This window comes from Desmodus rotundus, chromosome 8 (genome assembly GCF_022682495.2).
Source record: "Desmodus rotundus isolate HL8 chromosome 8, HLdesRot8A.1, whole genome shotgun sequence".
NCBI lineage: Eukaryota > Metazoa > Chordata > Mammalia > Chiroptera > Phyllostomidae > Desmodus > Desmodus rotundus.
The window spans coordinates 106,250,960-106,278,575 of NC_071394.1; the positions used below are offsets into that span (position 1 = coordinate 106,250,960).

At 37.8% G+C, this 27,616-nt stretch overlaps 3 protein-coding genes and 1 long non-coding RNA gene across 7 annotated transcripts in view; 2 read left to right on the forward strand and 2 right to left on the reverse strand.

Annotated features, from left to right (window-relative positions):
• The window catches only part of NPHP3 (nephrocystin 3), a 41,043-nt gene extending 32,032 nt beyond the window's left edge, over positions 1-9,011 (forward strand). For 2 of the 3 annotated variants that reach the window (XM_045199733.3, XM_045199734.3), the window contains exons 20-27: positions 740-929; positions 1,087-1,328; positions 2,619-2,694; positions 3,836-3,963; positions 4,869-5,109; positions 6,451-6,576; positions 7,144-7,259; positions 7,890-9,011. In XM_045199733.3, the coding sequence (XP_045055668.2) occupies positions 740-929; positions 1,087-1,328; positions 2,619-2,694; positions 3,836-3,963; positions 4,869-5,109; positions 6,451-6,576; positions 7,144-7,259; positions 7,890-8,070 (1,300 nt within the window). In that variant the 3' untranslated portion in view covers positions 8,071-9,011. Of the gene's footprint in view, positions 1-739; positions 930-1,086; positions 1,329-2,618; positions 2,695-3,835; positions 3,964-4,868; positions 5,110-6,430; positions 6,577-7,143; positions 7,260-7,889 lie in introns of those variants that run through there. The other variant, XM_045199735.2, reaches the window with a different exon arrangement.
• Positions 1,193-5,809, reverse strand: LOC123480302 (uncharacterized). Its single transcript, XR_006656235.3, has 3 exons — positions 5,265-5,809; positions 2,299-2,402; positions 1,193-1,308 (listed from the first exon to the last, which is right to left on the reverse strand). It is a non-coding gene; the product is annotated as an uncharacterized lncRNA (long non-coding RNA).
• A 1,227-nt stretch (positions 9,012-10,238) lies between the features above and the next one.
• UBA5 (ubiquitin like modifier activating enzyme 5) lies at positions 10,239-26,872 on the reverse strand. 2 transcript variants are annotated; one of them, XM_024566094.4, is made up of 12 exons: positions 26,138-26,872; positions 21,908-21,953; positions 21,714-21,803; positions 19,041-19,150; positions 18,165-18,251; positions 17,423-17,507; positions 16,530-16,634; positions 16,233-16,360; positions 13,613-13,748; positions 13,279-13,354; positions 13,030-13,136; positions 10,239-12,543 (listed from the first exon to the last, which is right to left on the reverse strand). In XM_024566094.4, exons 1-12 carry the CDS (start codon positions 26,296-26,298, stop codon positions 12,460-12,462), a joined length of 1,215 nt encoding a protein of 404 aa, XP_024421862.2. In that variant the 5' UTR covers positions 26,299-26,872; the 3' UTR covers positions 10,239-12,459. The 2 variants fall into 2 exon arrangements, with proteins under 2 accessions (XP_024421862.2, XP_053785554.1); XM_053929579.2 differs by lacking the exon at positions 26,138-26,872 and having other exon boundaries at positions 21,719-21,803; positions 21,908-21,927.
• Positions 26,873-27,084: 212 nt separating this feature from the next.
• Positions 27,085-27,616, forward strand: part of ACAD11 (acyl-CoA dehydrogenase family member 11) — a 74,394-nt gene continuing 73,862 nt past the window's right edge. Inside the window, exon 1 of the mRNA XM_024566093.3 lies at positions 27,085-27,236. Coding sequence (XP_024421861.2) covers positions 27,088-27,236 — 149 coding nt within the window. The 5' untranslated portion in view covers positions 27,085-27,087. The remainder of the gene's footprint in view (positions 27,237-27,616) is intronic.

Genomic DNA, 27,616 nt, shown 5'->3' on the forward strand with positions numbered 1-27,616 from the left:
CAAGGGAATTTTTCTTTCTTTCTTAGAAATTTTGGCATTTCTCATAACAGCTGCATCATTTGCTTTTCCTCCTGAGTGAACTCTCAAATTTCACTGTACCTTTGCTGTACCTTATAGCTGATTTCTCATCTTCATTCCAATTTTTTGTGGTTCTTTTGAAATCAGATTCATGCTTTGGTTTACCAACTCGCGTCCTTCTTATTATCATCTACAGACGATTAAACTTACTTTTATTATTCAGTTCCTTGATGAAAATACAAAGTAGATATCCTGTGACCGGTTGCCAGCGTTTCATTCATTTCTTCTGTCCTAATTTCCATCACTTAAAATACTTTTTGGGGGGTGAACTCAGCAGTAGACTACATATCCTGAAGTACCTACAAAGAATTTTGTAAGTTTTCATTGATGAGTAACGTAACGATGTTACTGGTAACAACCCCTACTATGGAGTATTTTCTAGGTGCCATAATCTCCTCACAGGAACACCTGAGGCAGGTAGTGTCAGTGTCTCCCATTCTGCGGAAGAAGTTGAGATCTCAGAGGTCACCCATCCTGTCCATGATCACACACAGCTAGGAGGCAGAGACTCGGGTGACAGTCGGCGTCCACAGTCTTACCTCGCTGCACTGTACTGGCTTACTAATAGATTGTCCATGACTTGATGTGAATTCCAGCATTTTCACTTGGTAATGGCTGTTAACGTTTGTTTTTCATTAATTACTGTTTCTTGTTGAAACAGAGGACACTTTGCCGAGTTGCTGAGCTACTGGCAGTTTGTTGGCAAGGACAAAAGTGCGATGGCAGCAGAGTACTTCGATTCCCTGAAGCAGTACGAGAAAAACTGTGAAGGCGAGGAGAACATGATTTGTTTAGCAGGTCTCTATGAAACCCTGGGGCGATTTCTCAAGGACCTGGGCCTACTCAGCCAGGTAACTCTAGCTGGAGTAGGAGCCAGCGTGGGCTTTTCCTGCTTACTCGGCTGTCCTTCCTGGGAGTTTCCGCAGGCTTCATTTGTTGTGCTAATGAGACCTAGGCCTTCCAGCCTTTCACTCACTTTAGTTGGCCTTTAATCTTTTTTCCCCCCAGGCTGTGGTGCCTTTGCAGAGGTCTCTAGAAATTCGAGAAACAGCTTTAGATCCAGATCACCCAAGAGTAGCTCAGTCCCTCCACCAATTGGCAAGTGTGTACGTGCAGTGGAAGAAGTTTGGCAATGCAGAACAACTGTATAAGCAGGCATTGGAAATCTCTGAAAATGCCTACGGTGCGGACCATCCACATATTGCCCGTGAACTTGAGGCACTTGCAACTCTGTACCAGAAACAAAATAAGTAAGATTTAGATCACTAATACTCTGGCTTTGTGACAGGGAGTTACAGCTCTAAATGTAGTCATGTGGTAGGCTCATTTTGTGGCTGTGTACCTTTCCTTATCCTGTGTCTTTAGAATGCATCACGTTTAAATACTCTCTGTTGGCCTGCGTCTTCATGGGGTGAACAGAAAATGAGAATTGTAAGATTCATCTCTATCTGAAGATGAGTGATGGGTAGAGCATGGAGTTTGGAGTCATAGAGTTGTTGGGTTTGAATCTGGGCTCCTTCACTGACTACTAGCTTTGTAACATTGAGTGCCTTTATAACACAAGGGGCTGCAAACCCCTGCCTTCAGCCAAGTCCAGATGGCCTCCTGCTTTGTAAACAAGGTTTAATTGAAACACAGCTGCATATTTTCATTTACGTATTGTCTGTGGTTGCTTGCTTGATTCAGCCACAGAGTTCTTTCAGTAGTTTTGACAGAGACCACAGGGCCTGCAAAACCTAAAACACTATCTAGCCCTTTGCCGGCCCCTGGTATAACAAAAAGTATCTATTAGGCACCCACTGAGCGGCATCTTTTCCTCTATCAGAAATCATTTCTTTTACTCCATCAAAACTAATACATATTGGAATTTTTTTCTTTTAATTTTCAGAAGTATTGTTCATGCAAATTTTGTATGAATTTCACATTTATATTTGACCAAAAATTAGCCTTTACAGAAGAAGGTGATATATATAGTAAACTAAAATTTTAGATTTTCATTTAGTTAGGTTGTCCTTTAGAGATTCAGAGTAAGTCAAATTGGTTAAAAATCTGTTAAACGCCTGCTACTTGGAGGACTAGATTTGTTTTGTTCGATTTTGTTTTATGAAGGGTTCCGTTAAAAGATTTTTAATTCCACCCTGGCCAGGTGGCTCAGTTGGTTGGAGCATCATCCCGTACACCAAGAAGGTTGCAGGTTTGATTCCAGGTCCGGACACATACCTAGGTTGTGGGTTCCATCCCTGGTCGGGGCGCGTACGACAGGCAACAGGTTGATGTTTCCTTTTCACGTCGGTGTTTTTCTCTGTCTCTTTCCTCCTCTCTCTCTAAACAGTAAACATATCCTTGGGTAAGAATTTTTTTTTTAAATATTTTAAATTCCATACGACTTTTAGCAAAAACACTATTTTTTTTTTTTTAAACCACTGTTTTGATAGCCAGAAAAACTTTACAGTAGGTAAGGAGTGCTTTCATGTCACTGAAGTATGATGCTTTGGATATGTTTCTTTTGTTGGACTCACTTTGCTTTTTTTTTTTTTAAGATATGAACAAGCTGAACATTTTAGGAAAAAGTCCTTCAAAATTCGTCAGAAAGCTACAAGGAGAAAAGGCAACTTGGTAATGAGAGATTTCTTTTGTACTGTGTTGGACCAAAGGGGAAAGGAGCCTCCTGACTAGCATAATGTAGACGCATAAGCCTCACGTGTTTTAATAACTTTGGGTGTTGAAGCAACTTCTAGAAAAATGCCGATTAATATTTTCTTACTCATGTAGAATGTGTTTCAGTATTGTGTTGCTGAGAGGTACAGCCTAGTAGACTCCTAAGAAGTAGAGCTGTGCACTGTGGTCATTGTTTCGCGGAATCATCGCGCCGTGCACTTCAGACTTACACTGTGTTGTGTGTCGCTGTTTTTTAAGTGAAAACCGTAACAGTCATTTGAAGGTTAGACTTTGGAAGATAGACTTGAAAGCTGCTTCCATTCTTTTCTTTAAGAGGTTGGAAAAGGTAGTAAAAGAAATTTAGTTATCGTTTTATGTTGGATTCAAAAGCAAAGAAATTATTACCCTTGAGAACAAAAAAATTATTTTCACATATCTAAGCTGTTGATAAAATCTGAATAGAACATGTTTGTTTTAACTCGAAATGCTATGTGCAATTTTCTAATTGAAATATATTTGACAGATAAGTGTAAGTTTAAGGAATACAACATAGTGATTTGATACATTTATGTATTGTAATGATTGCCACTGAAGTGATAATTAGCACCTCTATTCACATCACATAACTATCATTTCTTTCTTGTGGGAATTATTATGCTTTAGTCTCTTAGCAAGTTTGATGGTTATAATACATTACGGTTATCTATACTCATTATACTGTGCACTCATCTCCAGGACTCATTTGTCTACTAGTAGTAAGTGATCTGTACAATCTAAGTGTTTACCAGTTGGCTTGGTGACTGTTTGCAAGTTAACTCTGTTTCCTGATCTTTTCTGAAGCTTTTCGGGATCCAGTTCACTTTGCTAAAACATCTCATAATTATTTTCACAATAGTTTTTAACAAATTTTTGAATGTGATGCTATGGAGAGATATATTTTCAATAACCATTAGATTAGTTTAGTGTGATACCTAAAATAATTGTAACCTTCCCTAGAGGGAACAGAAGCAGAAAGGCATTTTTAGAGCCCCACTATATTGTTTGGGAACCAAAGACCGCACTTGCGTAGTGACTGCTGCGAACTCTGTGTCTGCTGCAGTACGGATTTGCCCTTCTGCGGAGGCGGGCCCTGCAGCTGGAAGAGCTCACGCTGGGGAAGGACAGCCCTGACAATGCTCGGACCCTCAATGAACTGGGCGTTCTCTACTACCTTCAGAATAACTTAGAGTGAGTACCACGGCGTTAGTAATGTAAACACGTGTCCATTTTTTTCTCTTAGATGCAAGCTGTTCTACATTTCTGTCAGGTCAAGCTAGAAGAAATAGGTAGAACCCGTGCCACACTTCCTGCACGACATGTTATGAAGATAGCCACACCTGACAAAATCCATGACGTCTTCTCTTCTGCTCTTCCACATTGCTTCCTTAGTAACTACACAGTCATCTGTGGCTTCCCTAGTGTTTCGTATGTTTGTGAAAAGCGAGTTTGTGTAGATATGGTACATGAGCCTCACGGAAGAAGAAACTTGGGACTACAGGAGAATAAAGAAAAGACTGTAGATGGATTCTAGTTTTATTCTTCAGTTTATTGGACATAAAAGACAAAATGATAATATTTATGCTTTCTGAAAAAGAAGTGTATTGGGGCTTCTCTGGATGTCAGAAAAATATAACAAATTTGATAACTGTGGATATCAAAAAATATAACAGGTTTTTTAGTCTACTTCACAAAAAGGTTTTCTAATTTAAAATTATTAAATACTAACCCCAAAGGAAGAAAGAGCGAATATCAAAATCTTTTGTTTGCATTCGTTCTAATTACTTTAAAGATATAAAAAGCTTCTTTGGAAAATATTTATAGGTGTGTCTTTTAGGAGAAGTGAAGTGGAGAACTGAGGCAATCACCCAGTTATTTATGACCTCAAACTAGCAGGGAAGCATTTGTAATTTTTGGAAAAGAGCAGGAAGGGAAGAGGGCTGGGAAAAAGGGAGAAAGGATTTTGAGCTGAATCCTTCATTTTAATTCCCTTGGATTTAAGAATAAAAATGCTTCAGTTCTCCACCTGACACGGACTAGGGATTCTGCTTTCTAGAGAATGAGCTGTTTAAACCATTCTGGGGTTTTGTTCATAGAACAGCTGACCAGTTTCTGAAGCGTTCCTTAGAAATGAGGGAGCGTGTCCTAGGACCAGATCACCCTGACTGTGCCCAGTCTTTGAACAACCTGGCGGCTCTGTGCAATGAGATGAAACAGTACGATAAAGCGGAAGAGCTCTATGAAAGAGCTCTAGACATTCGGAGGCGAGCACTAGCTCCTGACCACCCTTCTTTGGCTTACACAGTGAAGCATCTTGCGATCTTATATAAGAAGATGGTAAGTAATCCTTGGCATGCTTACATGTGTATTACAATATACCGATTCAACCATAATTGCTATGAGCAGAGCCATTTGTTTTCTGATGGGTAGATTATTTGCTATGAGCTTTAAAATCATAATGTCATTTTTTAACAATAGCTGAGTGGACTTACCTAAATTAAGGTAATGGCTTGGTTTTGTTAAAATGCATTCATCAGTATTCCTTTTTTTTTTTCATCTTCACCTGAGCACATGCTTTTTGATTTTAGAAAGAGGGGAAGGGAGGGAGAGAGAGAAACATTGATTAGTTACTTCTTGCATGAGCCCTGAACCCACAACCCAGGTATATACCCTGATTGGAAATCAAACCCACGACTTTTTGGTTTTGGGGATGATGGCTCCAACCAACAGCCTCACCGGCCAGGGTTCATCAGTATTCTAATTAAACTCAACTCTTCTATTACATTTCAGAAGTTCTAAAATTCAGCCAGTGTTAAGTTTGCTATGTTAAGCTACTGTAAACATAGATCACCCAGTTGTTGTAGCTGAAGGAAGAGTTTTTGTAGTTGATTAAATGAGCATTTTAATGTCACTCTCTTCTTTGTCTACAGTTATATATAGTGAACTAAACACCATTCTTTGCCAGAGGGTTCTAGTCAGAGTGATGTTTGGAACTTTCATAACTTTTCTTTAAAAAAAAAAAAAAAAAAAGCCAGAGAAGCTTGCTTTCATTCAGCACCATTTACATTCATTGTTAGACTGTCTCGAGACCTAGTGAGACCCTTCCTGGTCCTCCAGGCACAGAAGTTGTTTCAGTAAAAAGGCTGCATTGTTGTTATTTGTCCGTGACAATTAAAAATTAAATAAGTGGAAAAGTCTGGAAAAGATTTGGTGGGAAATTAGTTTTTATTTTGATGCCATCTCTAAATTATGTATAGTAGCAAACATACAGGGTGGGGCGAAAGTAGGTTTGCAGTTGTTCATACGGCAAATAATACAATAATTAATAAATAATAATACCAGAAGAAACTGTGTTTCCTGTACTCACAACTGTAAACCTGCTTCTACCCCACCCTGTACTTTGTCATGTCCTTACTTTACCAGCGAAGATGAGTAATAATAGGTAATCCTAAAGGGCTTTCTGAATTATCAAAGAAAATGTTTCTGTATTTAATACAGTTTTACTTACATATTCTATTAGATTTCAGTTGTCTATGAACTTAACCATTGAACTGGGAGGTAATGCATCTGAATTTTTTTCTCCAAAATTACTTTTTACTACAAAATTTTATTTATGGAGAAGCTCCGAGAGTATTTGTTGCTTTAATATTTTTGTTAGATTTCCCTTTTATATTTCAGGGGAAACTTGACAAAGCTGTACCTTTGTATGAATTGGCTGTTGAAATCCGGCAGAAATCCTTTGGCCCAAAGCACCCCAGTGTAGCTACTGCCTTGGTGAACTTAGCTGTCCTCTATAGCCAAATGGTAAGTTCCCACACTTTCTCTCTATAAATGAATGGTTTTAAGGTAGGAAATAGAGGTAAATATGATGTGGCAGAGTAGAAATAATTAAAGGAAATATAAGGTTATCTCCTAATGCTACCTTTAATACTTGAGAAATTATTGACGTCACATTCTTCTTGTGTAAAGCACTGACTGACTGTTTAGTGCGTTGCATAGGCTTAGTATTTTTAAAGTCTAGAGACTCCCTGCATCTCTGTATCTAATGTTATCTTCAAGCTGGGATACTTGCCTGTGATAGGTGAGAAACAGGTTTGCACCCACTGGTCAGTAAAGAAACAAGTTTGTGTTCATATAATTGGATTAAGGTGAACGGTTACCAAGCCAGATCTAAAACTAGTTTCTGATTTTCCATGTACTGCTTCTCCCATTATGATTAGTCATAAATTAATCTGTTTATCCACATATTTTAGAAGGATATTAACATTTTAAAAGTACTTATCCAACTTGGTCAGCTTAATCCGGAGTGCATTAATAGTGATTTCATAAACCCACTGTGTTAAAGTGAGTGTTGTTACCTTTTTCAATAAGAAAAAACACATCAAAGCATTGCCACTGTATGAAAAAGCATTAAAGATTTACGAAGACAGCCTGGGTCGGATGCATCCTCGAGTTGGAGAAACATTAAAAAATTTAGCTGTGCTTAGGTAAGAATGTTTTCACTTTCCTCATACAGCCGAACTCCCTTTTAGAATACCTTTTAATTTGACTCATAACAAGATGACAAAAATTACTTGTTGCTGAATGTTTTTTCTTGGAGGTGGAAGGGTTTCTGGTTGATTTACTTCAAGAGATACAGTAATAGTATAGAGACGCAAAATGAAGGTTGCACGATGCATTTTGCAGAGGAGCTTACTGTGGCAAATAGTGAAGGATGGTTCACATTTGCAGCCAGATGGCTCTGGAATAATATGAGCAATGTGCTGTCCTCAGAGTTAATGTACCATTACGTACATGGTGACTCCTGCTTTGTGTTTGTTTAGCTCAGGATACAGAGAATACCCGACTTCCCTTGGCAGTTTCCCTGCACCCTCCACAGCACGGCTTTAATGGTGCCCGTATGAGGCACTGAAGTTCCTTAGCAGCACAAATAGAAAGGAAAAGAGTTTGGGTATCCTTTTTTTTTTTTACCTGAGAAAATCAAAAAAAGTACTAGGGGAAAAAAGAGCAATTATTCACTTGTTTTTTGTTGGGTTTTTTTTTAATCCTACAAGGTCATTTAGAATTGTTAGAAGGTTATATTTTGACTTTAAGAGGTTTTTCTCCCCCTCTCATAGCTATGAAGAAGGGGATTTTGAAAAAGCTGCCGAACTATACAAAAGGGCGATGGAAATAAAAGAAGCAGAAACGTCACTTTTGGGTGGAAAAGCTCCTTCCCGACACTCATCAAGTGGAGATACATTTAGTGTAAAAACAACCCATTCTCCTAATGTTTTCCTTCATCAAGGACAAAGGTAGTAGCAGCAAGTACAACTCATTGCAAATGCACCTCAGGATAAAATAATGAAAAAACATTTGGAACATTAGAACTTAGAACTTATTAAAATGTTTTTTAAAAAATTTATTTTTACTTTATATGACTGAAGTGGTATTTGTATGAAATTCGATTGGACTTCATTGACGTTTGAGTCATGATTTTGTCAGTTTCGGTTGAAAGAACTAACCTCCCTGTTGTATGGGATCCGAGGCTGTAGATACACCCGAGTCCGCAGGTGACATGAAGAATAGATTGGCCTCTGTTCAACAGGAGCTGGCAGAGTCGTTAAGACAAGGAGTTCAAGAATTCCATGTCCTTTTCATCTCTCAGACGCTACTGTACCTCACCATTCCTTATCTTGCTTTTCAGCAGTCGTCTGGCCCAATTCTCTACCTCAAAGAAAAGTTTTAAGAAATAAAGGGATAATGTTTATAAAAAGTATGACTTGTCGTCTGTAAAATGAACTAGTAACAGGAATCTCTGCTACATGTTTCTTATTCTGTCTTTTCCTTGAGCAGATTGGGCCAAGCCCTCTGCTTTCTGTGCGCTCTCCATTGTATAGTATTTTACTGTGTAGTATGTCTGTGTCATCTGAAATCATTAATGCAGTAGCAAATCAAGCTTGTTGGCATTCTTTGACCTCACCTAAAATATGGACACGGCGTTCTACTCTGTCCTTCCTTAAATGACCTAAATCCATCTCCTTATTTATCTCAAACTCAAATTAGTCTGCCATTCTATACTGCAAATTGAATATTTTTATAGGTTTTATAAATACTGTCATTTTATATTGTTTTGTACCATTTATGTATTTATATATAATAAAATCTTCAATTTTAATACTTGTAAGATTCTGATATGTAGTAATTGTAAAAGTGAAAAGATATAACAACCATGCTTTGCTGTTTTAAAATAAATGCAATTTGATGTTCCCTTTTTTTCCCACTCGTTTATATGAGGGTTATAGTTACATAATTAAGAAATGCATTGAACATTATAAAAAGGACTTAAATGTCACTACTTGCTGAGTAGTTTCCTTAACTTGAGCTTTGGTGACTATAGGATTTTAGTGGCTTTAAGGCCTGGCTATTTACAGGTGGTCCATGAACTACCATCTGTGAGCTTATTAAAAATTCAGACTTTTGAGCTTCCCCCGTACCTACTGAGTCAGAATCTGCAATTTAGCTAGATCCCTAGGTGATTCGGATGCACATAAGCTTAAGAAGCAGACAATGGTGACTTAAAAAGAAATTAGGTAGAATCTTATGAAATGAACATCCTTCTTCTCCTTTTTGAGAGAAGTTCAAGAGGGGAAAAAGATCAAATATGACCATAATACATGTTTATGGGTTTGCCAGCTATGAAAGGCACAAAGTAATTTAATTTACAAATATACTGGACATTAATTTTATAATTAAGCTATTAAGAGTTTAAAATTTAATTATGTAGTGATAATACATTATAAGTAATACATTAAGTTTAAATACCTTGAAAACTGCTTTAGGAAATAATTTGAGATCATTATTAAAAGAACCTTGAAAAAAGGCAAAACTAGCAAAAGAATAATATCCATTTATTCTTTATTCCTATAAAACTTGGACTTGAAAAACAAAAAGTGGAAACTTAATATTTTTCAAGTTACTAATATTATTCAAGTGACTTTATAGTAAAAATTCACTAATTACATTTGGGGTGATTATATTTCAAAAGATTTAGGTTTAAATATAATTTTTAAAACTATTTTGATCATGTTTTCACATAAAATACATACTTGAAAAGAGAGCTGGGACAGATATGTATGTGTATTTGAGGTTCTCAACCAGGGATATTATGTTCACGTTAATATACTCCTTCACCGAAAAAAAGAACCTTCAACAACTCAGTTATAAAACTGAATTGGTAGGATCCAAATTTTGGTAGTAATCATTTATTAAGAGTCTGTAGAAAAAGTCTTTAATGCAGTCTGGGTGGGGCTCAAAGCTTCCTCAATACTCTTCAGTGGTCATGACCTTTTTGTGTTGGTCAGGGTATATACCTTTTTGTAGGTATTCGGGGAGGATTTTTCTATAAAGAAACCAGAGTACCTATTTTCTTTACTACATAAATCATTTGAGTAATACCACAAACCATTATCAATGAGGGAAAGGGATTAAAGTTGAACATACTGTTTTACTAGAATTTAGGTATTTTGTTCTAAGGCAATCTTGGGAGCGTATCTGCATCTTTCACATTAGAAACAACAGTATTAAATCTTGTCGAGCACTACGGGTTGATTTAGTCATATAAATTTCAGTAAGGATTCATGTCTTATAATCAGCTGCCTGCATATACAAGTTTTCAAGATAATCAGACTGTCAAGAGAACACTCTAGATTACAAAAGATACCTGTTACCAGTTTTCTGGTGAAATAATCCAATAACTTTTTAATGGAAGATATATCAAAAAATTAGACAACTTAGCCCTGGCTGGTGTGGCTCAGTGGATTGAGCGCTGGCCTGTGAATCAAAGGGTCGCTGGTTCTGGGTTGCAGGCCAGGTCCCCAGCAGGAGTGCAAGAGGCAACCACACATCGATGTTTCTCTCCCTCTCTCTCCTTCCCTTCCCCTCTCTCTAAAAATAAATAAAATGTTTTTTAAAAATTAGACAACTTAGACAAGATCTGTTGATATAAGACGTCAGGAGTATGCAGTACCAAGAGCAGACAAAATGTCCTTAAAAGATGGCAAATTCTAGCTATTATACTTTACCAAACTATTAAAATTTTAAATGATAAATAAAGCCTTCCCAAATTAGCGTACCAGAGGTTACGAAGGAATAGGATTTAGGAAGGCTGAATTTCTTTTTTGAAATTCAAAACATCTCTAGTAACTAGAAAAGTTTTTTTATAATGAATGCACTAAATTCTTTAAATATGTCAAATGACCTACACCAAGGCAACATACATTTCAAGGCTAGAAAACGATCCCTCTACTTCCCTGACATTCCTCTAAACCGAAGAATCACAATACGGTCCTAGAATCTCAAACTAACATATCGAACACATCTGATACCTGGGGCTTTCTGAAATAAGTTCTTAGAAGTTTATTTTACAAGAGGAGAATGCACTTTTTAATTTTTTACTAACATTTCCCCCCTAAAGATACAATTTAGACATATTTTCAAAGCAAAAGGATCATCAGAATAGGAGATAAGCATAACAACAGCCTACAGATCTTGTCTTGGGTTGTGGATCTTCCTCCCTCTGACACGGAACACAAGTGAGATGGGCGCTCGCTCGGATAACAGTTACACATGCATGACTTTGTACTGATCTCCCAACCAATGGGGATTTGTCACAGCCAAGGCTCTCTCAGCCTTCGGTATTTGTATGTAAGTCCAGAGAAAACCGGTGTATCAATTTATGATTTAGTGGTCATGCCTGGGGAAAATGGTACACTTCCAGTGAATAAGTATGTGTCAGTCACTGCAGAGGCACTTTAGGCCTCTTTGACGCCCACTATCCAGGAAAAACCCTTGTCAATACTAGGGAATCAAATTTAAATGGAATACAGTGTTCAGAAGGTAACCCATATGAGGGTTCTAATCCAGATGACTAGCCTACAAGCATCCCTTGCTCCTCAGTGAAGCACACTGATTCCAGACATGTGTCCCACAGCGCCATGGTTTCTTTTCCTGGGTCAGTGGGGAAATAGTCTGTACTTCCTCAAAGTAGCTTTATCTGTCTATCCATGAAAAACATGTCCTTTGGGTTGCCCGACTGGCTTTGAATATATAATTCACAAGTTTACAAACTTTTCCAATGACTACATTTCAGTTTGTAATCAGGAAACGTTTGAGGGAATGTTTGCATTTCATAGGTTAACCATTTTAAATTCATTGTTGGTCAAGTTAGTAGTGGTGGGCAGTTTTCTTGTAGAGAGCAATTCCAAAACACACGGCCACTAGCGCAAACCCACCAGTTTTACTTCGTGTCCTTCCCCTGCTATTTCAGGACCCCACGCTGCTTCACTGCCCGTGACCACAAACCAAAGGATTACTGGAAATGAAAAGCATGTGTGTAGCATCAAATCGGTCCTTTCTTCCATCCTTCACAAAGGCCAAAACATCTCAATGGCTAAGTTTTCAATAAGATTTATAACTGCCTAAAATAATCCTTTGAAATTTTCTCACTAGAATGAAGTTACTGACTTAGTTGAGGATGGGGTAACAACAAGCAACAGTTAAAAGTATTTTCAAAAAGTATAACAATTTAGCAAGGAATACACATCAATTGCTATTGCCCTAAATTTTGTCAGTTTTTAAAATGACTTTTTTTTTAATTGCAAAGGAACAGGCTTAAACACAGAAAATAAATGTAGTCCAGTCCATTATCTATATATTCTTCATCTTGGCCATGAGATCTTCCAGGCTTTCACCAGAATCTTCTACTGTTACCTGAGGTACGGAATCTTCTTGCTATCAACAGAGGAGGAAAATGTAGTGAAAAAATAACCATATACAATTCTTGATGCTTAGAAATATAAGCTTTAACCATGTTCAACAAGTTTACAAAGTAAATTTTTTTTAGTAAATACGCCCTCTAATTTTTAGGAGAGACAAAGTCCTTTTACTTTCCACATCAGTCTTTTGACTACCAAGGCAGTAATTTCAATACTCCTGAGCTATACTCTTAACTGGTATTGTGGCTAAAACCACCAACTTACAAAAATATTTTATCAAAATCTATTTTACTTGATCCATTAATGAGTGAAGAAAGTTTAAATGTGCTGTGCACATGTTCATATTAGCACCGACTACTTCTCTCGCACATCTTAATGCCTATAGTGTAAAGTATCTAATATGGGAAATAATACATTGGCATTATAAAGCTGGATGAAGATGAAAGATAAACATTTTCTCTGATATGATATTTACTTATGGTAAATCAGATTTTAGATGTACCTTTTTGGGAATTGTGTAGGCCACTGTGATTCCTTCAGGTAAGTTGGGAACTGGACCTGAAGAATTTTTCAGTTCCTCTTCTGAAACCTCAGATACCAATTCAATACCTGCAGAGTTAAATTAGACCTTTTAACAGTTTTAAAGGAACTTAATAAGCAATAATAACTCAAAACTTGTATACCCTTAATTATAATTAGATTCTCTAATTATGTCTCATGCTGCCCTTTCAATTTATGAAAGGCTTCCTACCCCACTCATTGTCTTCATGTATTATCTCTTCCTCTTCCTGAACGGCCTCCTGTTTGGGCAGTGCTGCTACTTTTTTCTGTAGAAATCAAACAGTGTCAAAGTGTTTTTACTCATTCTCAGATGCATTAAATCAAGAATTCAGACAGGCTTTTTATCCTACCAAAAGGAAAAAGGACTTCGAACAGAATTTTTTATTTTTGAAGCATGGTGAATAAATTAAAAGTTTTAAGAATCCAGAATTCAATTATTATTCCACATCTAAACAATTTTTCTTTTCAAAGTTATTATCCTATGCAAAATGCTGTCTCATACATTCTGACAGACTGACATGTACCTTGTATTCTTCCTGCTGTCTCCTGCAATTTCTGTCATCACACTGAGGATTTGGCTTCATGGACATAGTAGGAAAAAAATCCTGCATTGCATTGTATCCAAGGTAAAAACTAACAGTACCAAAATTTAACAGAAACCTAGAGAAACAAATCAAAGTAGACTTAAATACACAAAAGTAATTAAAAGAAAGTAATCAGATTTTTAAAAACAATTTTGAAATAGGTAATGAGTTTTGCAACAAGAAACCAAGAAAACAAAAATTTATTGTCTTATTTACAGGGCCTGGTTCATAGAAAATATTTGTTGAATGACATTAAGAAAAGATTACTTTTATCAACCATAGAACTCTTATTTTTCAATATCTAATAAAGATTAAATGCTGCCAATTAGACTATGGTATGTTAACAGCTTTAAGAAGCATACTGATTTCAGAGAGATTAAAATATCACAGAAGTGTATCTTAAAAATTCCTGAGATATGATACTAAATCTAATTTTAAAAAAATTGTATATATAACTTACTATAAAGTTTACAATCTTAAAAGTACAGCTCAATTAAATTTTATAAAAGTCTTCACCCATATAATAACTACCAGATCAAAACACAGAACATTTCCAGCATGCATAAAGCTTCCTGTACTTGCTCCCGGTCTAATCGGATTCTTTTTAGAAGCTTATATATACAGGAAAAATCATATATCTATATAAGATAAGAAACAAAAGCAAAAATACTTGCAAATGTATGTTCTTAATATACAAGGAAAAGCAAAAAAACTGAGTGAAGAATATGAACAAATAATTCACAGAAAAACTTCAAATCACAAATAAAATTAAGAGAGATATCCATTTTTCACATATCATATGGACCTACATTAAAGAGTTTTACGATGTCAAATGATATCAAAGGTGCGGGCAAACCAGGTATGCTTACAACATGATGGAAATGTACAATCCCTTTGAAAGAGAAAGTTAGTGTGTCTGTCAACATAAATTTTACATAAACCCAGAAATTCCACTCCTAAAAATTTAAACTGTATAAAAATCTAGTATACAAAAATAGACAAGCTGTTGTTTGCAGCATTATTAATAACAGCAAAATATCTGTAAGTAGCCTAAGTGTCCCCCAACAGAGGGGCTTGCTAAACGTGACATCCGTAAGAGAACACTTCACAGCCATGATTCTTTCCCCCTTTCTGTGTCGTTCTACCAACTGTTTTGTTTAGACAGGGCCTACCGAGGTCAAGCCATCTGCTCCTATATAAAATAGCTCCAGACAGTCACCTTGAGAGTTCTCATGTAGGCTTTTTATAGTACCTTTGCTGGTAGCGGACACTTCTGATATCAGAGTGCCCCCTATATCATGTCGCACACAATAAGCTTATTAACGTTGTCAAGTGACCAAAAAAATGACCTGAGAGAGAGTGCACCTAAAGGAGTTTTACTTTAAATTAAGTTTGAGTTGATTAAAAAACTCTTTGACATTAATTTTGGCTGTGAAGAAACTTTTATCCTATTTAGCTACAGTGTAGATCTGAAATTTTCAACCAGTGTGCCCCAAGAATTTTTAAAATGTAGAGTACCTGACTATTTAGTCAGGGGCACTGACCTCTTTTCCCTGAGGTTGTCAAATAAAAAATGACAATAGCCAACACAACAACAGCTGTCCTATGTGAATGAGTCAAAATTATACCCATTTTTGTCAGATCAGCAAAAAATATATTTTTTGGTGTGCTGCAGAATTTTAGTTTACATGTGCCATGAGATGACAAAGGTTGAAACCAGACTTAGATGGTATGGTTGCTGGATATTTGTTTTGGGATAATGGAGATATTGCCCTGGTTAATATTTAATCACATTCATATTACTTTTAGTAAGAGTTAAATCCAGAGAGTGGAAACACATGAGTTTATGCCTAAGTCTCCAACCTCTGGTCAATAGAGATTTATATCATTTGGTTAAGGAGTCATATATAAACATACCAGTACCATTATACCATTTAACAAAAGCTTTTCCAAATGCAGACAGTGACACAAGCGTGTATGCATATTAATATATTACACACATTAGTAATACAGTTGAGCCTTGAACGGCACAGGCTTGAGCTGCACGGGTCCACATATACGTGTTATTATTCTTTCAGTTATATAGTCAACCCTCTGTATCCCTAGGAATGTGCAGATGCAGAGGGCCGACTATATGCATTGTTCGACACCACTTTATATAAGGGACTTGAGCATCCTTGGATTTGGGTATCCGTGGGGTTCCTGGAACCAATCCCCAGCAGATACCAAGGGACTAGTATTAACTGGTTAAGTTTTGGGGCGAGTCAAAAGTTATATGCGGATTTTTGACTTCACAAGGGTAAGTGCCCTAACCCCTGCACTGTTCAAGGGTCAACTGTCCATTTAAATTATGTCTATTAATGTACATTACATACAAGTAAAAGTATGTGAATATTATACATAGCATATAAAATTAAAAAATATATGTATATTTATGACTAAATTTCAAAATCTAAATTAAATACGTATCCGGTAATTCCAATACTTAAAATACTTCTTAAAATATCTTTATTTGTATCAAAAGCAACAAGACTATTCAGAAAAATTACTCTTCACTCACTTCAACACATTCTGTACCAAGATCCCAGCAACCACTCCCATCGTGGTAGGAAGGCTGGCTGCACAAACGCCCTCTCGTTTCAGAGTCTTTTCATCAATATTGGCAGCAACTACAAGTGGTGGGGCGCACTGCGGGAAAAAGGAGAAAGTATATGCCGAAAAGGGGAAAATGTGTATGTTCCAAAGAATATTCCACCGTATTCAGTTTGTTTTTTCTTTGAACTGTAATATACTCTCAATGCCTGTAGGAACTATAGTACTTAACAGTGAGAAATAACCCCAAATGAATTATGCATACCGCAAAGCAAGCAGATTCTCCAGGAATTATGAGCTGTATGTGCCCCGAAACTGCATTTTCACTGACCCCAGACTCCATCCACGTTTGTGCAAGTTCATTACAAGCCTTGGTAGAAATAGGTAAAAATAAAAGAACATAAAAGAGCAAGAAAAACTGAGGTTGAACTAAGTGTATTTTAATTTTCTGAATTAAGTGTAAATTAATAAGTGTAATAATAAGTGTAAATTAATTTTATTCCAAAATTAATTTCCAGAGTAAAAGGGGTAAGTTGCAAATAATGGAATTCCTTGGCCATCATCACTCTCTGTTTAAAATAAACTGGCAGGTAAGCAGTCATAAGTAACCTAATTAAATTGAAACACAGTTCATTGGCTTTCTTATTAATGTAAAACTTCATTTTTCTAAAATTATTTCAGCAACAAAAAATGCCAAATGTCATTTGAAAAGCTGAAAACACAATAGTTTAAGAAGAATTCAGTTTTATTTTTGAGAAACCATTTTTAAAGGCAATTTATATATATTTCTACATTTACAAGTAACAAAAGTTAAAACCAAAGCTGACAAGAATAACAGTATTATAAGAAATTCCTTTATTTAAAAAATTGTACATCACAAGTATCTGCTATTTTATTTCCTCTACAAGTAGAGGAAACTGGCATGAGAGAGCAGGACGTTGAAATATATGCCCCAATAACAAAGCTAGACAGGGGCCCCAGCTATTACAGTACATTTCAAAGGTAGGCAAGGGGAACATTAAAAATAAATAGAACCCATTATAAAAGGGTTTAAATGCAGAACTACTTTAGGATGGGGAATATACACGGATAGAATAGAATACACAGGAAAATGGATAAATCCGTAAGTACGACATTTCACACAACAGGAATACTCACTGTATTTATTGCCATTCGAGCTTCAAAATTGTCCACACAGCTAAGAACTAGGTCAACAGGTTTTCCCTCTTCTAATCCACCATTACTTAAATTTATTTAAGAAAATAAATTTATTAGGAAAAAAATCAGGACACAAAATACATTCAAATTTATTTGTTCAGTCACACATTTATTGTTTCAGTAAATGTTTAAGTATAATTATGAAATAGTAAGTAATATTAAAGATCTAATATAAAAAGAGTATAAAGTAACTATTAATATAACATCAATGATAGTTCAGTACTTCTTATGAGATGTACAAGGATGCAAGTATAAAGTCTATTTACAAAAGTTACCATTTACCTATCGGATGCTTTCAGACTTTCATTCAAATGTAATAAAAAGTTAATTGAATACAATTCATTATTTCAGTGGTAATACAAGAGTCTCTGCAGAAAACCACTTTCAGATAGAAATATATTATAGAACTCAGAATGTATAATTGAGGATTCCTTGTTATACTATTATGATAATGGGGTTTTTTGGTTTGTTTTTTATTTTGTTGTTACCACTGTATTTTGGACAATATATACATACTTTTAACTGAGCTCCCACTATATAAAAGCTATACAAAAATTAACTTTCAAAAACAAAAATACATTTCACTCTACCAACTCAATGAATTAATCAACAGTATTTTTTCTAATAATACTTGTTTAACTGAGCTGGACATTGTGCAAAATATTCATAAATAAAATTTTACCTTATTCTATCCATAAAGTGTTGAAAGTTTTCTACTGTGGTTATATTATAGTTGTGTACTTCAAAAAGAACATCAGGATTAATGTTCCTAAGAGGGAAAAAAGGAATGAATATAAAACCTACTAGTAGGAATAGTAAGAGAAGGCAGGAAAAAAAACTAAAGATCACTTAACAGAGATCAGAGAAATGGAATTCAAGCTATTTAATGAAAATCCTAAGTAGTCTTCTATCTCTTAATACATAGATTATCAGAAGGCTTACAAAAATGTTCCCACAATCTGTGTGCTGAGAATTAAGCCTTATCACCTCTGTTAGCTATGTCTCAGCCTGACATAAGAGTTTCTTTGTTCCTTCATTCAATTCCGTGCAAGTATGTGCAGGCCCACAAAGAAACTTCCTAGAATGAGGGTTGGCCTACTGTGGCCTTTGGGCCAAACCACCCTGCCACCTGTTTTTGTAAGGTCTGCAAGCTAAAGAGTGGATTTACATTTTCAAAGGGCTGCAGGAAAAAAAGTCAAAAGAACAACTACTTCATGAGATGTAAAATATATAAAATTTTAATTTCAGAGTCCATAAATAAAGTTTTATTGGAGCAGAGCCATGCTCATTCATTTTTATATTGCCTACAGCTGCTAAGGCATAGTTGAGCAGTTTTGAAAGAGGTTATGTGGCCCTCAAAGCCTAAAATACTTACTATCTAGCCCTATACAGGAAAAGGTTGTCAGCCCAGATCCAAGATATAAGAGAATCTTTTGTGTAAGTGAAACCTGCATTTTTATAGAGAAAAGTCAGGTCTATTTATACATTAGGCTAACTCATACCAAATACACAAAGTAAGATTTCAATAAATATGGTCTTTAATTGCTATTCCATTTACCTCAAAGTATGTTCTGCTGCTTGAACTTTACTTAATCCTGCTTGATGAGGTTGAAAGAAAAGTCTATTCATATTGGCCAGTTCCACCTTGTCATAGTCAAAGAGTAGCAACTAAAACGAAAATAGTGGTATTCTGATGAAAAGTATAACACGGAATGAAATAGTAGGCTTTACATTAGATGGGTTTAACAGTTTGACAGTAATAATAAACTCTGAAACATTGGGTGCCATATATTAACTCATTTAATGCTCATATGAGGTAAGTGTTTAACACACAGATACTGTTATCCTCATTTTAGAAATGAGATTAACCAGAGCACTTACTCAAAAACCACCCAGCCAATTTGTAGTGGAGAAGGGATTCAAATCCAGACAGTTTCAGTCCAGCATCTGCACCCTAACCATGATGCTGTACTGCCTCTCCAAATGATTAATGTTCATTCCATTTCATTCCAAGTTCTTGCTAAAAGCCAAGAACCATTAACAAAATTTCAATAAGATAAAAAACAAATGCCATAACTTAAAACTATAGTATAGCACGACTCATTTTGTGAATATGACACTGTAACTACCCATGATGCTATGGCTACAGCATTATTCCAAAAAGAATTACTAACTAGTCACTTCCTGTTTGCTGCTATATATTTAGGTACCACACACCACACACACACACACACACACACACACACACACGAGACTTTAACAGGGCCCAAAGATCCTATTTCTTATCAGTAAGACCAGGTTGGACCCAAGGATTTCCAAAGTCCCTTCCTTGATCTAAAATTCTGTGACTTTGTAATACAACTCCCAGCATCCTAAACTTAACAGTAAAATAAAAAATGAATTTTTCTTCTTCCCAATATGGAAACTAAAAAAAATTAACCCAGTGCATAAAAACAACACCTAGGTAACCCTTAAAATCTTGCTAGAAAAGATACCACTTATGTCCCCTATGATAATTTTCTAACCCCAGAGTCTCCAAAACATGATTTATTTAAGTTCATTCAACAATATTTATTAGATCAGGCCATTAGATCAGGCCAAGCATTAAGTTTGAATGTCGGCCTCATAACTGATTTATGAGTAAATTACAGGAAACCCTGTACTTGGAGTTAGGAGGAGTGAGTTGTAACTCTGCCACTAATTAGCTCTGATTATGCGTGAGCCACTTTCACTTTTCAGGCCTGCATCCTCATCTGTAAAATAAAGCAGCGGATCTGGATCTGGTGATCCAGGGAGCACTAGGGATTCCAGAAACTTTCAGGGATAAAAAGGGCTCTGGCTCTCTAATCCTCCACTTTCCTACTTTCCTATGTAAATCCTTAGGGTACAACCTTAAGTGTGCATTGGAATCACTTGGGGAAGTTTTTAAAAAATACAGATGTTTGGGTCCCATTCCCAGAGATTCTGATTAACTTATTATGTGGTGCAGTCCTGACATCAGAATTTTTTTAAACTTCCCAGGTAATTCTAATTACAGCAGTATTTGATAGTCACCGTTCTAGACACTTGATACTCAAAATGTGTCCTGGGCTAGCATCGGCATCACCTGGAGCTTGTTAAAAGACAGGAGCACTTCCCCAAGTTTAATATGCATACAAATCATCTGGAGATCTTGTTAAAATACAGGTCCTGATTCAGCATGCCTGGGGTGGGGCCTGTGAATCTGCATTTCTAATAAGCTCCCAGGTGATGCTGATGCTACTACTTCAGGGACCATACTTTGAATAGCAAGGATCCAAAGGTTCTTAAAGTGCCATCCCTGGAACAACATCAGAATCACCTGGGACTTGTTAAAAATTCAAATTCTTAGGTCCACCTGAAACTTTCAGGATCAAAACCACTGGGGTAGGGTCTGGTAATCTGTGGTTTAATGAGCCTTCCAAGGGAGTGTGATGCACAATCAAACCTGAAAACCATGGATCCCCAGGACCTGTACTGTCCTTGGTGGGTCGGCCAGGGCACTTCCGTCAGCTATAAGCAGCTGTTGGCTGGCTTTTGTGAGCCTCTTCACAGACTTTAAAATGTTAATAAACACTTAGTATTTTGGAGTTGTCTTGTTTATATTGATAAATGAGTGACAACTTTGAAATTACTTTCTTTTCAAAATTTTGCATGTGCAGTGAACCAACATATTTAAAAACCAGGGATAAACTTTATGGGAAAATGCATGCTTTATGAAAATGACAAATTAAAGGGTACATAATTTGTGGAAAGCTTATGTATTCAACCACTGTATATCTACCATCATGGACTCAAGCTTTGTAAGTCTAAGACTGGTAGACTGATACCTGCAATAAAGTTACTTCTCCTTCCAATCCACAATCTAAGCCAATTTTGGAAAAAAAATAACATACATACATACATGGGTTTAAAAAATCTGGAGCATTCTCCAGTTCAACTTCAGATACTTAAGGCCAACCTGTTTACACATTACCCCAAACAAAAACATTCCTGAACACAATTAGGTAGTCCTTGTTTAATCAGCACTAATACCAGCTTCCATTTGGGTGGGGCTATGTCTTAACCCTCTTGGGTAGAAAGAACAATCTGAATAAATATACCACAAATCAGTAAACCATTAGTAATAAGGGGAGAAAAATCCTAATTTGTACCTGATTTACTCCAGAAGTGAGTAGTTCTCTACCTAATAGGCAAAGAGAAAGGTTTTTACCTTACCAATGCCACATCTTGTCAGCATTTCAGCAGTCACACTACCAACTCCACCAACACCTACTATCGCTACAGCAAAGGTACGGATTTTCTGTAAAATGCAAAATTATATGTCTTGATCAATTAAGTCTTCATCAAAAATTATTTTCATTTATCGAAATCATCTTCAAAAAAACTTGGGAAGGTTTATCATACCTCATAGTCGCTTACAATGCCCATTCGTTTCAATGCCATCAGGCGGCTTAAAACAAAGAAAAAAATGTTTTTACAGGTTACAATCTTAGTGACATAGGTAAACATACATCACAGAAAATAGACACCAAAAGTCAATCATTACTAATCCATTAAAAGAGAAGAAATCTTTCAGCTGAGTTTTACTAGATGAAACTAAATCATTAGGTCAGCTTTAAAAACACTAATGACTAAGTACCTTCCCAGACCATGCAACAAGATTTTTAAAAGATTTTATTTTTATTTATTTTTAGAGAGAGGGGAAGGGAGGGAGAAAGAGAGGGAGAAAAACATCAATGTGTGGTTGTCTCTCGCACACCCCATGCTGGGGACCTAGCCCACAACCCAGGCAAGTGTCCTGACTGGGAATCAAACCAGCGACCCTTTGGTTGGCAGGCTGGCACTCAATCCACTAAGCCACACCAGCCAGGACACAAGATTTTTTTTTAATTGGAAATAATTTCCCCTCAAAATTTCTAAGCTATAACTCCAGTGTCTTCTGGAACTTCATGATATGCCTTAATGAGAATCTATTTTCATCTATTGTGCTGAGTACTTAGTGGACACTATCAAATTGGGTACACATTTTTCAGTTCTGGGAAATTTCCTTGAATAATTGGATGGTTTCCTTGTTTGTTTGGTTTGTTTTCCTGACTTGTTTTCCTGGAACTCTTTATTATTTGGAAGTTGGACCAGTTGGACTGGTCCTCTTATTTCCTTTCTCCTATTTTCCATCATTGTAGTTTTCTGTTCTATTTTCTGGATTTTTTTTTCAACTTTATTTTCCAACTTTCCCATTGAATTTTCATTTTTGTTATTCTCCACTTTCAAAAATTCTTTTTAATCATCTAAATGATTTTTACTTTTTGGTATCACCTTGTTCTGTTTCATTTACAAAATATCACCTCTCATCTGGGGATAATGTTGGGGATGTATTCCCCTTACATAGTCTATTCAAGTTAACATTTTTATTTTGCTTCTTTCATGAGAGGAGCTTCTCTTATCCTTTGTTCTGCTCATACTTAGGAGCCAGACACTAATAAAGGCAAAGATGTGGGCAATCCTGTTTGACTTTGGGCTTCACTGTAGGGTGATCTGGCTGGGCTCTTTAGTTGAAACCCACAATGTCACCGCCTGTCAGTCCTTCTTCTTGGCTCTCTCAGATTCCCTAGAGAATCTTTCAATTTCCAGCATGACAGGTGTTTAAGGCTGTTAGTGTGCAGGTGTTAAGTGGAAGAGCAAGGCTGGGAGTCCTAGCACTCAATATGTAAACAAAGACCTGCTTCAATTAATAGGAATCCTCTATTTTACTCTCTTTAATGAGTAAATCTCTAGTCTTCATGTAGGGAAGAGGCATTAGCATTACCTCAGCTACAAAAAGTGATATAGGAAACCTGGGATCTGTTTATTAAATATACTTTCAACCATATCTTTTTTAGTCCTACTTAAGCCCTTGTAGAAGTACTGTGCCCAATCCTAAACCTTTGGGCAATTCTGTGATGTAAACTGTAGGCTTAGGAGTCGACCTCACTGGATCCACTAAATCGGTTCATTGGTCCCTTTTCTAGTTTCTAAAATTTTGTTACTATAATCTTCAAATACAGGGTCCCGCCCATCCTGATTATTAATAGAAACCGTCTACTGTCATTTTGGTGGGACTAGGTAGACAGTGATAATAAACACCTGTGATCAATCTGCATCTTCACCATGATGCTCTCCTTAATCTTCATAAGCAACCCTGAGAAGAGTGTACGGCAACCCCCTTTTACCAATGAGGAAAAGATTCAGGTTCATTAACTTGCCCAAGATCAGCCAAATGGCAAACAAAGATTCAGAGCTGGGTTTTTAAACTAGTGTTTGAAACCAAGTTTTCTCATTTTTAAGCCTCTGCTCTCCCTTTCAATTTTCTCCATATGCTTATAATTATATTCTATTTCTCATAATTTTACCATTATTTGTGTTATTTGATCATTATTTCACAACCACTGAGTCTCCCAAACTAAAGCAAAGGTCTTTGAGGGTCTGAGGCTTTATACTTCTTTTGAATCACTTGATGCAGTTGAATGATGTTAAGTACCTACAAACCCCTGTCCTGCATTTTTTGATAACCCCGTACTTTACCATAATTCTTACCACTCACACTGCAATCCCATGTTTAACTTTCTATCTCACACTCACCTTGTAATATCTGGAGGGAAATGATCATGTTTACTTTGTATTCCCCAGTGTCTATGCATAAGGAACAGGCAATAAATGGTAGATAATACCATCCTGGAGGGCTAGAAATGAAAAGGGGCTCACTGAATGTTTGCTGAACGAACACTCAAAAAATTAAGGCTGACCTTTATCAAATTTCCATGTACTAATGAAGAGCTTTGGGTGAAAACCGCCATCTCCTATGTAGCAGTTTTAGTAAAAACAAATGGTGCCATTAAGATAGAAAATACTAAATGTTTGTATTTGAGTTTTGAAGGTTTGGTTGCAATTAATATAATGTCAATGGATTGTCTCACATTAAAATAATGCCTGAAAGATGATTCTAAATATATGATCCACATCTCCTTGCTTTCCATTCTTGAATGGAAAAATTTCAAAATTTTCATTTGTAAAATTACAAAATGTTTAAGGATGCCAAATGGAACAGTTTCCACTCATTCTTATTAGAGATGTCAGTTCATACTTACTCAAACTCTCAAAATTTTGGATCACAAACCCTTCATATTTGGAAACAGTCAAAATACATGCACCCTATCAATTATATCTCAATAAAATTGAAAGAAAAAGGAAAAGAAGAAAACAGAATTAAGACAACATGCTAATTTATTAGATCTGATGAATGAGAGGAAAACAAGAACCTGGAATGATTTCATTTGATTTGGGTTAAAATGAACTCTTCTGTAATTATGGAACAATTAGAACTTTGTCAGGTTTCTCTATTATAAACATTGTAATTAAAATCTTTGTGCCTAAATATTAATTTTCATTTCAGGTTGGTTAAAAAAAACTCATGCACTCCAAGACTTCCTCTGAGGCTTTTTATGTCATAAATAAAACCTTTAAAAAAGTCGAAACTCTCCTGCTCTTTAAAGGAAAAGAGCAACAATAACATCTTTTGTCACCTACTTTAAAACTTTCACCTACTTTAAAAAGTATCCAAATTTTAGCCACACTACTTAGTGGCTTATTTATTTTTACTGGGGAGACAGTTCCATGTGAATTTCGGAGTAAAATAAATCTAATGCCAGTCCTTCCTGTGTACTACCAGCTCCCTGACCTGAGGCAAGTCACAACAGCTCTCTAAGCCTCAATTTTCTCATCTATAAAACGGGGTAAAATAGTAGCGGCCATCTCCTATAGCTGTGGGGGGGGAGAAAATGCAGAGTGACGACGCATGAAAAGTGCTTGGCAGGTAGGGGAAGCTCACCTAACACTAGTATACGCAACTGAGCAGTAACGTCTCGTACAAAGCTTAGCATATACAAACTCGTCTAAGGCTCTTACACATACATTTCCAATCCTCCCAACTCTGACAGATAATACCATTATCCCCATTTTACAAGTGAGGAGTTGAAGCAGTCAGGTTCATAACTCGCCCAAGGTTACTCAGCTACTAAGAGCTGGGGTGCGAATCCGATTAATCTGAGTCTGGAGGCGTTACTCTGAACCACTGCGCTGTATTCGGCTGCGGAGTTAACTTGCGAAAACAAAGAAAGGAGGAGGGGACGAACTGGTAAAACTCAAAGGCTTTAGAGCTAATCAAGCTATTCCCACCACGCCCCCAATTTAAGAAACATTGAGAAGCCTTTACGAAGCTCGAAGGTTATGTTTAGCGGGCTTTACGTGCGATGTCATCTTTTGAAAGCTGTTACTATCCATTTTCTGAGGCTGAGCGGTACAGCCGGGAGCCGTAGAAACCTGCAGACGTGGCCCGGACGGGCGCAGGAGCAGTACCATATGGCTGGTTCACTTGTCTGGGTTTTTGGTTTCTGTTTGGTTTTGCTTTAAGCGAAAGAACATCTTTTGACTCGTACTAAGGCTTGGCCTTGTCTGTTGGGGGCCAGGACCCCCAGAACAAGAAAAGGGAGAAGGGCTGCCATGTGAGCTGGACGAAAGGGAAGCGCTTCACTCCGGGCCGTACGGAGACCTCGTCCTCGCCACCCCCCTCCCCCCGGCCCCTCTCCGACCCGCGGTCACCTGTAGGGGTTGGAGTCCACCACCTCCGGGCTCATCTTCTCGATGCGGGCCCGGCCGCCTCCTCCGTCGCCGCCCCCGAAGGCCCGCCGACTTGTTTCTTGGGCCAGTTTTCGCTCCAGCTCCTCAACCCGCCGCTGCAGCCACTCCACAGACTCGGCCATGGCTGGGACGCCGGTCGCCAACGCTCCCAGCCCCGGCCGCCGCCGCCGCCGCCGCCGCCCCACGCTGACAGGTCTGCGGGGCTCCTGCGGAGTATATAAGGAGGCACCTAGCGGCCTTCCCAGCTCAGAACCCTGGGGAAGTGCTCTCGGCGCCTCACGGAAGGACACGTCTCGGCCACTCCCTCAAGCCTCCTGCGGTACCGGTTCCGGTTGCAGTCATCCCTCCCCCTCAGGACACAAATGATCAGAAGCCCCTTTTAGGTTCTTTCTTTGTGGGGTCCTAAGAGACCGGGCAGCAGCAGAGCCAGCCTCCTAAGTGTCCAGAGCGGGTGGCCAGCGATGTAGCCTTTTAAGTTGGTCGACTAGGAGAAACACCAGGATCTTTTATCACTGGGCTCGAGGTCCGGACGGGCACTTTTCTGAACGGACCTATATAGGTCTTCCGCCTGCGAGTGCAGTACATTTAGAAGTAGAAGAGGCCTCTGCGTTCTTTTTTGCCGGTAACGACTAGTGCGGCTTTGCCATCTTGAAAATTGAGGTCTCCAATTCTGACGCTGACTGATCATTTAAAATCCTAAACTACAGAACGTCCTACCGGCGTTGCGCCACTGGAGCCGGAATCTCCAGAGTCTGCCGGCCGGCGTTGCTCAGCAACCGTGCCCGACGTGTGTGATTGGCGTGTGTGATTGGCTGGAGCCCCGAGCGCGTGCGGACCTCGCCCCCCGGCCTCGCCCACTGGCTGTGGAGTAGCAGTTCCTCGCGCCGGAAGTATTTGTGGATTCAGCAGTCATGAAGACAAGTCCCTCTGGCGATCGGGACGCGGCCGAAGTGCTGCCTCAGCACAAGTTCGACTGCAGGTCCCTGGAAGCCTACCTCAGCCGGCACTTGCCCGGCTTTGGGGCAGAGCCTGAGACCAAGCTGACCGTTGCCCAGTACAGGTATTGATGCCAGCTTTCTCCACCTGTGCATTGTGATTTTCTTCTTTGACCCCGGGTGGATTCCCAATTCCCCGCACCCCAGTTTCTTTTCCCAATGACGCATTCTGCAGGCAGGAGCTGGCATCACCCGTCCCATGCATTCCATTCGGGGTATTTCCAATTCGCGGGCGATCGTGGAAGTGATCGTAGTCACGATTCCAAAACCATGAGAAGGAATCTTGGTTAAAGAATACAGTTATGTACCTCGAAGGTTCACTGAGGCTTGGAAGCTCTGTGGGATATACAGAGGCCTTGTCTCAACTTTTGGTCTATAACCATAAGATCTTCCCCCCCGCCCACCCCCAGAAACAGGTGAAATTCCTTTATAATTGGCCACAGTC